The following is a 17,106-nucleotide window of genomic DNA, read 5'->3' as shown; positions in this document are numbered from 1 at the left end:
AGATGAGAAGGTGAGGTGAGAAAAAAAATAGTCAAAACATATTTTTATGTAGCCTATTACTTATTGTATGTGTACTGTAGTGGACTTTGGGACTCTCGCTAACAGTAAATATGCAACATGTACTTTTTCACAATTGAGCTGCAAGAGCCCATAAGCTCCCTAAAGCCTCACATCTGCACTGGGAGGAGAGCAGAGGCCCCTACAGCTTACAGTCCTCAGGCCTACAGCAAAGGCCCCAGCCTAAAAGCCTATAGCCTACAAGCCTACAACAAAGACCCCAGTCGACCCCGACCCCAGCCGACCCGGGAACCCGCGCGCCACTGAATGGGAGGAAGGACCTGGATTTGCCCCAAGAAGCAGCCACCGGCCCCCTGACCTGTACTAACTCAGTGGTGCCAACACCAGTCACCCAAGCCAACCCAGCCTCGACCCGGCCCAAAGGCATAGGGCACAACCCCAACCCCAACCCCACCCAGAGACAATGACTGGAGCCAGATCCCAGAAAACGCCCAGGGCAACAACCGCCGCCCCCCCAGCCCCGTGCTGCACGCCCTGAGCGGGGAAGGCGAACGGCAGCAGACCCGGCCAACCCGAGGCTCCAGTCCGCCAGAGCCATCGCGCCTCCTGGGAGGAGGAGGAGGAGGAGAACCCTAAGGCCAAGGACAGAAACAGGAGCTCATGATAGTCCAGCGACAGCAACACGACCACCTCAAACCCATGCAACCCTCAGCTTGCATTGGGAGGTCCAATAGTATTGGCCAAACCAGACCCCAGCACTGCCAGAGGTTCTGCTTGCCTCAGAACGAGAGAAAGAACCCCGATATCTCCCCAGGTAGCAGCGGTCAGCCCCCCCAGCCTGTCCTCCATACCATCACAGTGACACGCCTGCATCAAGGGAGGTAACACTACCCAGGCGGACCCAGCCCCGAACCCAACCAGTACCACAAGACAGTACACCCACCACTCAGGTAAAGACCACGCGTGACCCTAACCCACCACCTGACCTGACTCACTGCCTCTGGATCCTCATCATCTGACAAGTCTATGTCTACGTCTACCTCAATGATTCTGTTCAAAATCGCTCTGTCTCAGTCAGTGAGCTGCAGTATTGTGTAAAACAGGTGAGGACAGAGGACAGTTATGTTATGAACAAGCTTTTATTTCATGTGAAGAAAGTATTACACTGCCCTGAAAACTCACCGCACTATACCTGAGATATTGACTCGCTAGAAACAATTTCAATATCAAACTTTTTATTATAAAATGATAATTAAAAAATTACACATTTACACTTTGACTCTTTCCATAAAATGTGATCGTTTGGATGGCAGCCATTTTGTAGAATCAAGAATATACAATTGGCAAGGTCACATGTGATATAATTTAAAAACCCTGAATGTCCTCTCAAAGTTGCAACAGGACATAACACAGTGGCATGTATGGCCTCAGAGATACGGAACAAAAAGGAATGCCCATTCGAGTGGGCTAACAAGAATTGCTGGGACTCAGGAGGTTAAATCAATTGAACTGCAATTCCACATTTGATATATGATTGTGATAAATCTTCACAGTGAGTGCAGGCATGCTCACTGTCCATGCAGTAGGGTGGAACAAATTGAATATACTGAAAGGCGACAACCGTAACAATACATCAAGGTGTTGTTTAATGTATTGTATTTCTTCTATTTTTGTTGTGCTCCACAACACATTATTTTCCTTCGTAGACTATTCAGGAATCTTGAGGAGACCAAAAGTGGACTTGTGGATCCCAAGTCAGAACTGCAGCGCACAGAGGCCATGCAGCAGTGGACAGCTGGTGCAAAGCAATGGTATGTATCATACTTAATAATTACTTTATCATGAAATGGAAATGAAAAATGATCTTAATAAATTCATTACTGTTTGGTGATTCTAGATGACATGAGGGTCATGAGGGAGTTTCATTTGAGTAAAGGAAGTGGTACAACCAATGACCTACATACATGTACGTGTTTGAAACGTGTGTGAAATGACTGAGCTGGTGAGCTACATCATGTTGATATGTTCATAGACAACAAGAAAGTATTGCCACACACTCTCGACCTCTCTAGGATGTTACCACCCTGCCCTGCCAGCAAGTTGAATTCCTTCATTTTTTATCTGTAATTCATGACAATGAATTGCTGAATAATACCCCAATGACTTTGTCCCCACTGCATACTTAGTAGACTGCTAGTGTTTGGACCACTGTCAGTGTCTACTTCCTGCCATAAGGTTACAACAGCCTGCCTCTACAGATGTCCTACGGAGTCCGCAGCTCTCCATTGAAGTGCCGTGTTTGAGTCTCCATCTGAGACAGCAAAGCCTGTCCTGTGAGAATGGTATGTGCATGTATATGTGTACCAATTACCACTGCTGTCTGTATTCAGAGTGTGTATCTGATGATTCACAGTCTGTTCCAGTACAGTGTAAACATTGATTAATGCCTCCAGTAAGTATGCAATATAATTACATCTATAATTACATTTATTATTACAATTTTACATTTACATTTTTGACATTTAGCAGACGCCTTCATCCAAAGCGACTTACAACAATAATAATAATAAACTTGAATAAAATAAAATAATACACACAGTCAGGATAAAAACAACATAATTAAAACATAGAACATGAGACCTGATAAACAAAGTGTATAATAATAAACAACAACTAACAGGAGGATAGGGAGGCTTTCAGGAGGGATGGGTCTGTCGACAGAAGACAGGGAGTGACTGCAGTCCTGACAGCGGTGTGGTGGGGAGCTTGAAGTTGTTCCACCAGCGGGGAACCAGGACGGTGAAGAGCCGTGACCGGGCAGCGCGACCGTTGCAACCCCGCTGAGGCGGTGGAGCCAGTCGGCCAGCAGAGGTGGAGGAGCAGAGTGAACAGGCAGGTGTATGGGGGCTGACCATTGCCTGCATGTAGGAAGGGGCAGTTCCCTTCGCCGCCCTGTAGGCGAGCACAAGGGTCTTAAACCTAATGCGAGCCAGTGAAGGGTGCAGAGGAGAGGGGTGACAGGGGATATGGGATCATTTAGGGAGGATGAACACCAGCTGGGCGGCAGCATTCTGGATGAGCTGCAGAGGGCTGATGACGGAGGTGTGGAGCCCAGCCAGGAGTGCGTTGCAGTTGCATTTTACATTTACATTTTGGACATTTAGCAGACGCCTTTCTCCAAACAAAGCGACTTACAACAATAATAATAACACACTTAAAATAAAATAGTAACACAGTCAGGATAAAAACAACAGTAACATAAGACATAAGACGTGATAAACTCCTTGACAAGGAGCGCGTGGAGAGGACTGTGCTAGCCTTGAGGTGAGAGGACAGAGAGAGTGGAAGGACGAGGAGAGAGTGGACAGGAGGGTGGAAGACTATCTCGGGGGGGGACGAGGCGCGTACAGGGATGAGGTAGAGCAACTGAGCAAGCTGTGCAAGGTTAACAACCTGCTGCTGAACAAGTCAAAGACCCAGGAAATCATTGTGGACTTCAGGAGGAAAAAGTCCGAGATCCAGCCCCTGCTCATCGACGGAGAGAGCGTGGAGAGAGTCTCAACCCTCCGATTCCTGGGGGTGCACATGCAGGATGACCTGTCCTGGAAGGACAACACAACAGCCACCATCAAGAAGGCACAACAGCGGCTCTACATCCTGAGAGTCCTCAGGAAGGAACACAGCAAGCAGGAGATACTGGTGACCTTCTACCGCGGCGCAGTGGAGAGCATCCTCACCTACGGCCTCTACAACTGGTTCTCCAGCTGCACAACCGCGGAGAGAAATGCGCTACAGAGAGTCGTGAGAACAGCCCAGAAGATCACCGGCGCCCCCCTCCTCTCTCTGGAAGAGCTGTACAACACACACTGTCTCAGGAAGGCCTCCAAGATCTCCAGAGACCCAACCCACCCTGGGTACGTACACTTTACCCGGCTGCCCTCGAAAAGGCGGTACAGGACCATGGCCGCAAGGACAAACAGACTGAAGCACAGCTTCTACCCCAGGGCCATCCAGGCCCTGAACACAGCAAAGACCTAGGTTCTGGGCCCTGGACAGTCTGGACGGATTGATGGCAGCTGCTGGACTGAAAAAATCAGGTGTAGTGCTGAGGCACAAATATGTACATTTCAAGCCTGCAAACTGCGACACTTTAAATGAATGTGCAATAACACTATGTGCAATATGACAACCCTAGTCGTCTATCTGTACAGTATAGTATAGTGGATAGTGTACATAGCCTTTATTTATGTAAACCAGCTCCTTCCCTTCTTGTGTTTTTTTTCTTTTTTTTTTCTTTCCTAACACCAGGGGAGCCACCCCTCCTAAATTTCGTTGTATGGTACCTGTACTATAGCAATGACAATAAAGACCATTCATTCATTCATTCAAGATGCTGTATCAGTGGATAGAAGGGAGAAAGACTCAATAGAGGGTAGGGAGGATAAGACAGAGGAAGTGAGTAATTAATCCTCCCACTACCCATCAACCTCACCCGAGGGACTCAGTAAAGTGTTAAGTGTGCTGTAATGAGTGTGTGTGTGTGTGTGTGTGTGTGTGTGTGTGTGTGTGTGTGTGTGTGTGTGTGTGTGTGTGTGTGAAGGGGTGGGGGGGTGGATAGTGCCCTTGATTCAATTCCTGCAAGGGGCACTGTCACCTTTTTCTCCAATACCATATGTTGTTATGGTTATCCAAAATATTATGATCACATAAGTAGATGGCATTCCTTTATCACTGCATTTATTTGTCAAATGTTATTTCTGTTTCTGTGGGAAAGATCCTCTGTGATGTATGCAGAATCATTATGTAATGTCTGATATCCCTGCCTTGGGTCCAGACTACTACTTTGAGTATATTTTTAATATCAGCCACATGAAACACTATTCAGTTGACCCAAAGTAATCAAGGTATCAATAATTACACAACAAGATCAAACACATTTAGTAGTAAATCAACAATTCCCCCCAATATCCAATATCCACGGACCTGTAAAAACATTGATGCTCTGCAAAAATGTTTTTGTTTGTTAACAGTCAAATTAAATTAGATTTGTGCTGCGCAGTCAAAGATGTGCAGAGGATTGTGGTTATTTGTTTTTATGAGGCAATGTTTATTGGTATCCACCTCCCCCCACCTCCCGTCCCCCGTCGTAATCCCAGTAGCCTATAGGATGGTCTTGGTTCTCTCCTGAACCAAGACTCCCATTACAGCAAGAGCCATTAATCACGTCAATTTGATTATCGTTATGCTTCTGCAGTGGAATTGTATTCACGGAGTGTGTTGTAAAATCACCATCAGCATTCTGAAATGGGTGGAGACCATTTCATCATTCTTGTTTCGAAAGTTCCAGAAGATCTCTCCTGTATCGGGGGGCCTTGTATGATGCCAGGTAGTCATAATAGATAGAGGCTAAAATGGTCATCCCTATTTGAAAGCATGGATGTGTGTGTGTGTGTGTTTGTGTGTTTGGGTGTTTGGGTATACTTTGTTTCGAGCAGAGCAGGGGGGGGGGGGGGGGGGGGCAATAACTGCACTTATTGACAGTTGAATGGTCTTGCAAGGTGGACGTCCTGAGGATATCGTGCCTGGCCTGTTGATAACACTACAAATCCTATGCCATTGTAATGCTGGTCTTTGATGTTGATTGTTGGGAAAAGAATTCAAGGAGGAAACAGAAATACATTCTTTGAGTTCTGGTTTAGGCCTGCGAGCTTTTACTCCTGTGTATTCTTGACACAACTTCCTTTTTTGTTGTAGTTTCATTTTGTTTTGAGAAATGTATCAGCACCAGCGACACCCTCATCAGTCTACAATGGACAGATATAGGGGCAAATGTGAAACCAGGAACAAAGACCTAGAGAAGATTTCAGAGAATAACAGATCACAGATGTCGGAGTCTTAAACCCCTTTCACACATACAATCCTTCCCAGTATATTCCATGGAATATCCCTGGTACGGTGTATGTGTGAACGCGAATGACCAGGGAAATCCTCCCAGGCAATTACCCGGGTCAGGACCATGTATGATTCCATGGAATGTACCGGGTCGGCTTATGTGTGAAGAGAAGCCTGAACATTCCCTGGTCTGGCACACAAAGGGTTACGTATGTCTGACGCCAGACGTTTTCACATGGAACAAGTTAACCAATCACAGCAAGTAGTTTCTCACTTGGTACTTTTGGTTCGCTCCGCTAATGTTACGGAGTTAGCTAGTTAACCCACATCACATCAGCCAAAGTAGTGATAAATATAATTCTACAACTGGATACTACTTTGTTTCTAATCATAGTTAGCTAGATTGCTTACTTATCAAATGTCCTGCATCACGCAGTCAGCAGGGAGAGAGCCTGCAGCGCAGAGCACAGAGCAATATGTCTAATTGAGTTAACTCATATTATAATTACCATCACCAAGTTCTCCCATACTGTGCTTTTGGACTAGTATAGTATGTTTATATCAACGTTAATCAATTGCATTACTTGGCGGGCGAACTTGGTGATGGTAAACATAATACGAGTTGACTCGCTGTAAAATTAATGTGAAAAATATGATGATAAATACAGTACATATAAAATGGAAGTATGATATATGGCAGTCTCACGCGCCTCTCTCGTTCCAGTTCTGCATCCAGTTGAATGGATGATTCAAGTAGCTCGCGCAGACCTGGGTCGGAGCCATGTGTGAAAAGGAGAACACAGCAATTGTCTGGCATTTAGCTCATGTGTGAACGGCGAAAATCACTGGCGGACCCGGGTTAGGATTCCATGTAATTTACAGGGAACTATGTGTGAAAGGGGCTTTAATGAACCTACATTTACATGATTTATATTTATAAATGTATTACCGGTATATATTTTATATTTAATTTATATGACTTAATGAAGCTTGCTGTCTTTGTGGATGACAAAATATTTTGTGTTCAGGGGATGACCTGAAGCAACTATTGGAAGTAGCAAAGAAAGAAGGTTCCAGACTTGGTTCACGAACGCAAACCGGAACGGTTCTTTGCCAGTGTGAAAGCCCCATGGGCGTCACCACCATATATTTGGGGGGGGGACGTGTCCCCCCCACCTTTGAAACAAGGTAGTTTGGACCCCCCCACATTTGCCATCAAAAATATGTTGCATGACTGGTCAGCGTTATTTTCATTGCTTCACAATCAAATCCGTTCCACTTTATGAGTAGGGGATTGCCCATATCCAGAAGTCCACTCCGCGTTTTACTTCTGTTTTTAACACGGCAGCAGCAGAATCAGACACGCACGCAGATTCAAAACATTCAGACTGAGGCAAGACGATATTTAGATCATCCACCAAGATGGATATAAGGAAAAAAAATTCTAAGAAGAGAAAAGTAAGTCAAAGTCATCCAAGTTTTCCCGTGAGTGGCCAAACAGCAACATTGCGTTCTCCCAAGGTCAAACACAGCCAGCTTTTCTGATAAGAATGTTAGCACCTTATGAGACATTCTCTGTATTAGCAATAGAATTAGCATAGCCTACTAGCAACCAAATACGAGCTAGATCAGCTATATGGCACTAGCAGTTTTGTTAGGCATTACTAGTGCGGTTAGACATGTTTAAATGCAGAACAGACACAGGCGAAATGTCATCAAAAGCACAGAATGGCGACAAACACCTCACAGTGCTTACCTGTCCTGTCATTATTGCATCTCCTGCCCGTGTTCATTGCCCTGAGCATTTGCACTATTTAATTTGGCCATTGCACCCACCCAAAGAATCAATTTTGCATCTGATTGCTTGAGCTAGGGTTAAAAAATAAGAAGAAAACACCTGTTCCATTTATTTTTCTATTTCTAAAATGCTTGTGATTGTATTTTTTGTATTGATGATTGTATTTCTATGTCAAATGTTCTATTAGAGAAAAACAATATGAACAAGTGCTCAATGCATCCCCATTTCTCCTGATATAGGTGGTTGAGAGTGAGAGTGAGTCAGAGGCAGGGGCAGCAGGCAGGGGCAGTGGAGACAGCTCTAATTCACTCTTTGATTTTTTGTTTGTTTGTTATAGTTGTATGTTCTGCAATGCACTGAAGAGGGCTAAGTTTGATTGTAATAGGCTCTGAGTAGCCTAGGTATATATTTTATGTTTCCTCATAACTTTTTATTCAATTTGTTGACTCAAAGTTACCTCATTCTTTTCTAATTCACTCTTTGATTCTTTTTGAATCTTCATATTTAATAAAGTACCTAAAAAGTGCCACGTGTCAGTGTCAGGCCTCTGTGAGTTAAACCAAAACATAATAGTAGTCAGTAATTGCAGACCATGCCAGCTCCAAGGAAAAACAAAGAAAGAGGGAGATTATTTTGGGTGTAAAACGCACCAGAATGCAGGAAATTGAATCTACTATTTAAAAAATTTCGGGGGGAGGACCCCCAGACCCCCCGAAAAATAAGTGTCCCCCCCACATTCAAAAAGCTGCTGACGCCCATGGAAAGCCCTAATAGCAAACTCTAAAGGCAAACACAAAGCCTAGAATCAATACTAGACATTGAGCTCTCTTATTGGCTGCACAGATGATGTGACGGAACACACTTGACTTACCAGAAACACCTGTCAAACCAATTGTCCCATTACTTTTGGATACCCTAAAATAGGGGGGCTATGCATAAAATGTGTTTTTGAATGGTGAAACCAATATATGTAATATTGTATATATACCATCAAATGAAAGCTGAGAATCTTTAACCTCATAGTAATCATGGATTTAAAGTCCAAACTTTTAGAGCCAAAAGAAGAAATAAATATTCACTGTCCCACGCAGGGCACTGTATCATATTGATGTAGCATGTGTGCTATTGATTTCCTAAGAAAACCATGTGGCATTCCATCAATGTCGCTAAAGGACAATCCTGACTTTTTTTTCATAAATCTTGTGAGATTTGCAAAGAAATCCAACCTTATTTTGACAACTCTCGCGAGATTTATCAAAATAGGCCTGGATTTTCATTTAGCGATGTTGATGGAATACCCCCCTGGCAGGCTCGTAAACCTTGAATTCATAGGTCTAATTTGTTGCAGAAGTTATGGGAACAAGTCCTTTTGCCATTACCTGAAAGTGGTTTGTTGCAAGTGAGATTAAACCTTCAGCACTGCAGCACAGGGGCATTCTGTAATTGGAGTTTGACCCAGGACATTATTCATTACACCTGAGTTTGACCCTGACGTACAGGTCATACAGTATATTCGTTGCAAGCGGGTTTAGTATTAAACCATTCCGGTAACACTGCCCTGGTAATAAACCATGGAAGTTATAGTAAGTGGCCTGGTAAGTTTTTCAAATCCAAACGAAAAAAATAAAATAATAAAAATGCATTTGGTTAAAAAAAAATCTAAACGTATCATTTTAGGTGGAAGAGTGTGGGTAGATTATCAATAGGAATTTGATGTGCTGTTGGGTTAAAGTCTTCATGTTTGCTTTGGAATGAGTTTTGACTGAAATGACTAGGTATGTCGTGATTGAACCTTACACATCTTTCACTGCATGTCTACAAATGATAAAGGAAATGGAAAATGTGGAAGTGCAGGTTGCTAGATAACCGAGATGTACAAAATGGTCTTGGTGTATCGATCGAGTGAAGGTATGTGGTTTATCACAGAAATCAGAATTTAGAGTGATTCCCCATCCTATCCAGAGACAGAGCAAATGAAAGGGGAATATTCTCCAAAGAGCAAATAATTTGAGTGCATCTTAAAGTGCAATTATAACAGTTCACATGATTTCAGAATGAATACCCTTGTCTTTGTAGGGTCCCTAGGTTGAGTAGGGAATCAGTTATGCACTGTGTTGATCAGGCCGTCACGGCTGTCCTCTCACCCCTGACGCAGACGTGGAGTCCCATGAGGTTCTGTTTACAGAAGAGATGGGAACGCGGGAATCACAACCGCATCCTGACTCTGGTCTGTCTCTGTGTCCTTGATCCCCCCCCCCCCCTGGACTCAACACTGAGAAACCAGCTGGACTCCCATCCCGGACCCGTCTCCACTGTGACCCTACAACCGTGGAACGGACTCCCCAGCCATCGCCATTGACACCGACAGGAAATGGGATGTGCCTTAGGGATGACTTCCTGCTTCTTAACTTCACCAATCATTAGTTGAGTTCATTAGACCATCCGCCTGTCCTGATGTGATACTACATGGGGTGTCCAGGGCTTCTCTCCATATTATTCTCCATTGGCGGAAATGGAATAAAATCTAATTTTACATTTACATTTTTGGCATTTAGCATTTAGACGCCTTATTCCAAAACGACTTACAATCAATACATTTGACTAAGCAAGTGAATCTTCAATCCACCAGGCGTAGCAGGAAGAGTAATCCAGCTCAGGCCCGGGGCCATTGGCAGTCTCTGTGATAGAAGGAAAAACCTTCTTCTATCACCTTCTTCTAAACCTAGACACTGGAGAAACAGAGAAACAGAGAAACAGTACAAGGGGGACAATAGATGTTTTAGGGGACACATATTATTGCTAATTGAATAATAAACCATCAAAACTACTCTAGATCACAATGAAACAGGCAGAAATAGCAGATAATGGACCCATCAGGTGAATATATGGAACAGGTTATTGAATGTATGTTTCATCTCATTTTATAAAATGTATTATGCCCTAACTAATACTGCTGTGCTTAAGATATAGAGAAGTCAGCAAAAACGGTCACTGTTTTATTATTACTATGATATATTGCATAGTTGATTTGCTGATTGTTGTTTACTGTTCTTGACCGAGGAGCAAGATTCCAAAGCATTTCAATATATCAATTAGGCTGAATGTGACGTGACAAATAACCTTTTATTTGATTTTGATATGACCTCTTGTCCAACTTAATGAAAAAGACAAACAATGAAACAACTTCATAAGAATAGTACAACTTCCCTAAAATATTTTTTTATGACAATTATCTGACAATACCGGAGTAAATAGACAGTGATTATTAGGGGAGGCTGGTGGAGACAGAAATCAGAGGAGGGGTTCATTGTTCATTGCATGGAACGGAATGAGGAATGGTAATGGTATGAAACATCGATACCATTTCTTGTTCCATTTCATGCATTACAATGAGCCCATCCTCTGATTTCTACCTCCACCAGCTTTCACTGGATTATATATATATATATATATATATATATATATATATATATATATATATATATAACATATATACTGTATATATTTTCCGCATTTTCCAACACATCTCCTTCGCATAGAGTAGATCAGGTTGTCGATTGTGGCCTGTGGAATGTTGGTCCACTCCTCTTCAATGGCTGTGTGAAGTTGCTGGATATTGGCAGAAATTGGAACACGCCATCGTATACATACAATGGTATACAGTATATATATACTGTATCTCACTGATATATCGCTAATGGGTTATTTCTTGCTAATGTGTTAATGACTAGTTAATGACTAGTCTAAAAGTAATGCTGACTTCATGACACATCATCCAAATAAGGCATTCCACCATTGTTAGGGATGCAGTGAGGCACAGTAAAACCTGACCACACCAGTTCAGCATGACATCATGAAGTAGAGGAATGGAAGACATTGTTTTCGCATTTCCCTGATCACAATCTAATCAGCCAGCCACACTTTTGACAGTATGACCCACCAATATTTGGATGGAAGAAGTGCTTCATTTGAGGGGGTATGGCGTTCATGGGGCTATGGAGTTCACGGTGTTCCAGACAGCAAACCAATATTACACAATATTAACATGGAACTGACAATAGAATCAACATTAATCCCAAAACACAGAACTGAACATTGATTGACATAGTGGTCTTACATGTGTTAATGTTTTGTGTCTTCTCACTTCAAGTTTTTTTTATCAATTCAGCCTTTCAAATCAACAGAATTCTGAATTCAACTGTACAAATTAAATACCCTCCGTCACTGTACCAGTGTCAAGCCAGTGCCATGGTTGTCACAATAGCAATTTCACTTCTCAATAAACACGAGTTTTATGAAGGCAATGAATTAGTAAGGGTGGAGACCATGTTTCTAGTTGTTTTATCTGGACTCCTTGCTAACCTTATATTTGCATTCTGAGGTGGAGAATACATTTAAAAACACCAGCAGTCCACCCCACTTCACTAGTAACCATTGACCAAGCTATCTTTGGAAAACTAGTCTAGAGTGTGGAACGCACAGTGTGCTGCTCCGAGTCTGTCGTGAGGGACTATAACAACAGTGCCTCAGTCTCTCCATTTGAAGACACCATTTTATTCTCATTACCCTCTTATTCGTGTTCCCATTATTGGCAGTACAAGTAGGTCACCAGGCCTAGCTCAAGCAGGCCTTAGAAACCCATTTAAATCAATGAAAATATAACCTGCCACATCGAGATAAGGACCCATTGTGTGTGGACCATTGACCTTAATCATTTCCATGTCATTGAGCAGCATTGAGCATTCAACCGTGGGGGACGAGGATGTGAAAGGCTGAAGGAGATTGTCTGGGAGGAGATTGTCTGGGATCTCAGGAGAGATTTCAAGAAACAAAACAAGACAGAGTTACAAATTAATGTGCGTAAAACCTATCAGATAACGAGTCCCACTTTGGTCTTGAGGAGGAGAGCAGTGATGACAATAGCCACACCCATTAGTGACACCTACGTATATACAGTACCAGTCAAATGTTTGGACACACTTCCCCATTCGATTGAACTTGGTACTGTACACGTAGGCCCATGCAAGGACCATGAGATGTTAATGCGCCATACTGGAAAGACTAGAGCGTCATGTTTCCTGTATGATGAATGATGTCTTCCTGACAATGTTACAGTCGTCATAAATATCATGTTCCCTCAGCCATAGGAGAAGAAGGGCAGAGAGGAACACACTGTCTTTTGACTGTGAAGTGACCCATTGTGCACTGTATTCATTTCTAGGGCACAGTTTGAAAGTGAAAGTCATGTTTAGTTCGCAGCATGTTACCGTGATCTGATTGGCCCTTCACGAGCCTGATAAAGAACGTTCCGTGAAGAGCTTTAGTCCACAAAAGTGCTTTCCATCATCCGGTGTTGAGGTCCAGCATTGGCCGTTTACATACTCTGTTTAGTTGTTTAGAAGAATATGCATGTTTGCCGTTCTTAAAAAAAACATAGAATATTTAAGCTTTATACAGTTGTGGCTACATAGGGCAAAGCTCAAAACTACATTCTGGGTCTTAAACTAGCTTCTAGTGTAATGGCATTAAATATTGAAAAAGGTATACGGCAACGACACACCTCATCTGACATCTGGAGACGGTTTTTCAAAACATGTCATCCAGATAAAAATCATTAGAATAGAGTGAGAGTCTGACACACTATTTAAACCAGTTGCCCCTGTCTCATGTTTCCTGAAATAGTATTTGTTCATATACTGTCATGGTACAGTAGACAAACACAAGTGCAACTATGATATAAATAATTTATTTCCCAATGATAATGTTGAACAAAGACACATGTATCATCGTGCTTCATTTTGCGGTTGACAGAACACATGAAGGATTCTCAGAGCTGTTACAAGGCATCTGGAGTTCATTGAAAGAGAAATGTAAACATGTAGAATCCACTGTAAAGATAAGGACCTCTCTCCCATTCAGAATACACGGCACAACACTGGGTGGGAAAATAATCACTTTTATGACAAATATCCTTTATGACATGCAGGCCATGCCACCCAGACTCTTAAAGGGATAATTCATCATTTCTTAATCTATCACATTTACCTCAGATGTTGTCTGTCTGACCATTCGTGACACCAGCTGTGAAGAGCTTGTCAGTCCATTTGCCACAGCAGACTAGAGTGTTAGCCTTGCTTCAACTAGCAGTTTTACATCCCAATCCAGCCCAAAAGCATCTGAGTGGTTTTAGGCTAGTAATGCAGACAATGCTGTTGGGCTATTGAGAATCCTCATGTAGTATAATGTAAAACGGCTAGCTGCAACTATGCTAACATTCTAGGCTGCTGTGGCAAATTGAATGCAGAAGCTTCGCAGATGATGTGATTAGTGGTCAACATCTAAGATACATGTGATGGATTAAGAAATCATGATTTTTGGATGAACTTTGCCTTGAATTGACTACTCTCCTTTCCTTTAAAGTTGATGGACTAGAGGTTGTAGTACGGCCTGGTTTCACTATTGTTTGGAGTTTTTTGGTGTATATTTTTTATATTCTTCCTGTTTGTTTTCTTCCCATGTCATGAGTCAATGACCTAATGTAAGGTTATATATGACACACTTCCTGTGCAGAGTCTATTCTGTATGTACATCCATCTTACTTGTGTACCTTGTACTCAAGTGAAGGCTTGTCTAGCCAGAAGTCTTATCTTTGTCATGCATACGACCGACATACAACCAACATCCACATCTAAAATCCAAGGCTTTTTAACTTTCCAACTACAAGGGAGTGCCTTGGATTATTTGAGTCTGCCCTCACATGCATAACTTTCCTATTTTTTATTCACATTTCAATCACATTTTCTCTTATGAGGTACAGTACATAATACGAGGTGTTATCTCCAAAACGGACAAACAACTACAACATTGACAATTGAGGTTTATAAAATAATCCTAGTTTACATTCTAGAAACAGTGAATCATTCCCAGTCCCTTTGATAGTCTTTAGTTTTAGAACGACAGAACCTATGGCGTATATCATTTCTTAACACTGAGTATGGTCATTTGAAGGCACTCTTCTCTCAGGGCCACCAGCTCTGTCTTGTAGCTGCTGGTCTTCACTTCACTGTAGAGACCGGGCTGCTTTTTGGTTGACAGTGGCGTTTCCACAGTGACAGAGCCAGCTGTCAGTGCTTCGGAAGGCGACCCCTTCCACTGCATGGCACCCAGTAGGGTGGAGAGGGCGCGGCCCACGTCGTGACGCGCCCCCTCGTTGACAAAGCAGTAGAGGATGGGGTCGGCCACGCAGTTCAGGCTGGTGAGAGCCAGCGTCACGTGGTAGGCGGGGAACAGGTCCTCCTCCGCCCCACAGTCACATGGCTTCTTGAGGAAGAGGATGCTCCGCCACAGCAGCAGGACGTGGTACGGCCCGAAGCAGAGCAGCACGATCAGGATCAGGCTCAGCGCCAGCCGCTTGATCTTCGCCTTCTCCTGGCGCTCCGTGGACATGTTGCCCCTCACCGCCTGGAGAATGCCGCGGTACGCCGCCAGCATGAGCACCCAGGGCACCAGAAAGCCCAGAAAGGTCCGGTAAAGGTTCATGCCCGCCACCCAGTCCTGCATGGGATACTTCTCGAAGCAGAAGGTGTGGTTGAAACGGTCCTTGAAGAGTTCGTCGTGGAACAGAGGGGCGGAGTTGGCCACGATCTCGATGACCCAGACAACGGTGCTGACCAGGACCGCCGTCTTGACCCGGCGGACCTTGGCAAACCTGAGCGGGTGGGCTACGGCCAGGTACCGGTCCAGGCTGATGCAGCAGAGGAAGGCGATGCTCACGTAGATGTTGGTGTAGAAGATGAAGCCAAAGAGCTTGCAGGACTCGGAGCCATGGATCCAGTCGTCGTGCTGGAGGAAGTAGTCGATCCACAGGGGCAGCGTGCCGATGTAGAGGAGGTCGGCCACAGAGAGGTTGATCAGGTAGATGCCCAGCTCGTTCTTCTGCCTCACCTGCATGTAGGCTGCCCACAGCGCCATGCAGTTGGCGGGCAGCCCCAAGACGATGACAATGATGTAGAGCGCCGGCTGGAAGTACTGGTCGATCTTTGAGTCCACATCGCAGAAGGAGATGTTGCACATTGTCCTGTTACTTACTTAGTGTCCTTTCATCATGACAGCAGACACCTTTTGGGAAGTATATTCCAACTGAAGCTGTTTCTTAGGTACATTGTGATTTAAAAAAAATACAAAGCCTATAGAGGTGCAGGGCAATCAGTAGTGTCGTTAACTAAAAGGAAACAAAGAAAAAGACATATCCTAGCCAAAAAACGTCGACGTTTTCACCTGGCGGGCTTTAAATATCAACCACCATTTTGCAGATGAAAAAAAACAAATGAGAAAAAAAGAAAACAAGGGGTGAAATGAAAGCCGTCTTATCACCAGAGGGCCAGGCCTCCTCTCTGCACCTGGGACCTCATAAATCTTTGAGAGATTATCTGTTGGGTCTGCTTCGCTGTGGTGAGGAGGGGAGGAGCGGGGTGAAGAGGGGAGGAGGAGGGGAATATAGGGACACTGTGTCCTGGATGAGTGCTCTTCAAGGACCAGCCGGCACGCAAGCTTCCTTTGGAGACTCAGGCCCCCTCCGTTCTGACCATCTGAAAGAAAAAAGAAAGAAAATAGGTGTTACATGTGTGTATCTCGCCAATTTAAAGGTGAGGCCATGCTAAATTATTATAATGCATCGTTTTCTGATCAGGCCGGCCCAAAAGCATGAGCGAAGTAGCGAGGTGGTCGCAGATGGCCCCAAATGAAATTATTTATTTGATGAATTTCTAGTTGAGCCACAATCTCGCCTAGAGACCCCAAATTCATTCATGTTAATGTATTTAATAATCAGACTTTAATCTAGCGTAATATTTCTCATACTTTTTGTGTTTATCCAACTTGCTCACTCGCTTTACTTTTCTGAATCTGTTAAACAATGAATCAAGCGTGCATGGCCTGATGCTCTGTAGGTGTACACAACCGTTTATTTGATGGTGGATCATTTTACATGAATACAATTGTACAGGCAGGCATATACAGTGTTTAAGTCCACACACAGTCCAGTTCAACTCAATGTTTATTCTCAATGTTTTCTCTACTTACATTGACTTGTCACATTCACACATTTCTCAAGTTACTCCGTATATAAGCTTTCTGTTGCCCGAACGGCTATGCATCTAAAACGTTGAACTTCTAGCCTCGGCCCTTACTTCTGAAGTCCCTTGTGCTTGTTTTAATTTCCAAGCGATTATTATTTTGTCTTAGATCATTGAGGTCTAAATGATGGTCTTTCTAAGATGTTCCTACCACTGTATGTTTTCATTCAGTCATTGCAGTATGCGTCCCACAAGTGAGTAATTACATAATTCACACTAAAGTTGAACTTTTTCATGGTGAAAACACAACTTTCACCACAAACG

At 43.5% G+C, this 17,106-nt stretch overlaps 2 protein-coding genes across 2 annotated transcripts in view; one reads left to right on the top strand and one right to left on the bottom strand.

The window, feature by feature from the left end:
* Nucleotides 1–17,106, top strand: part of LOC308158275 (5'-3' exonuclease PLD3-like) — a gene marked incomplete at both ends in the record, with an annotated part of 402,256 nt that overhangs the window by 171,350 nt on the left and 213,800 nt on the right. The window lies entirely within an intron of this gene.
* gpr4 (G protein-coupled receptor 4) lies at nt 14,684–15,781 on the bottom strand (the record flags this gene model as incomplete). Its single annotated transcript, XM_080531254.1, has 1 exon — nt 14,684–15,781. The coding sequence occupies one exon, from the start codon at nt 15,779–15,781 to the stop codon at nt 14,684–14,686; it is 1,098 nt and encodes a 365-aa protein (XP_080387380.1).

The sequence above is a fragment of the Nansenia antarctica genome, assembly GCF_963989245.1.
Source record: "Nansenia antarctica genome assembly, chromosome: 5".
NCBI lineage: Eukaryota > Metazoa > Chordata > Actinopteri > Argentiniformes > Microstomatidae > Nansenia > Nansenia antarctica.
This window is presented reverse-complemented; position numbering and strand designations above follow the sequence as displayed.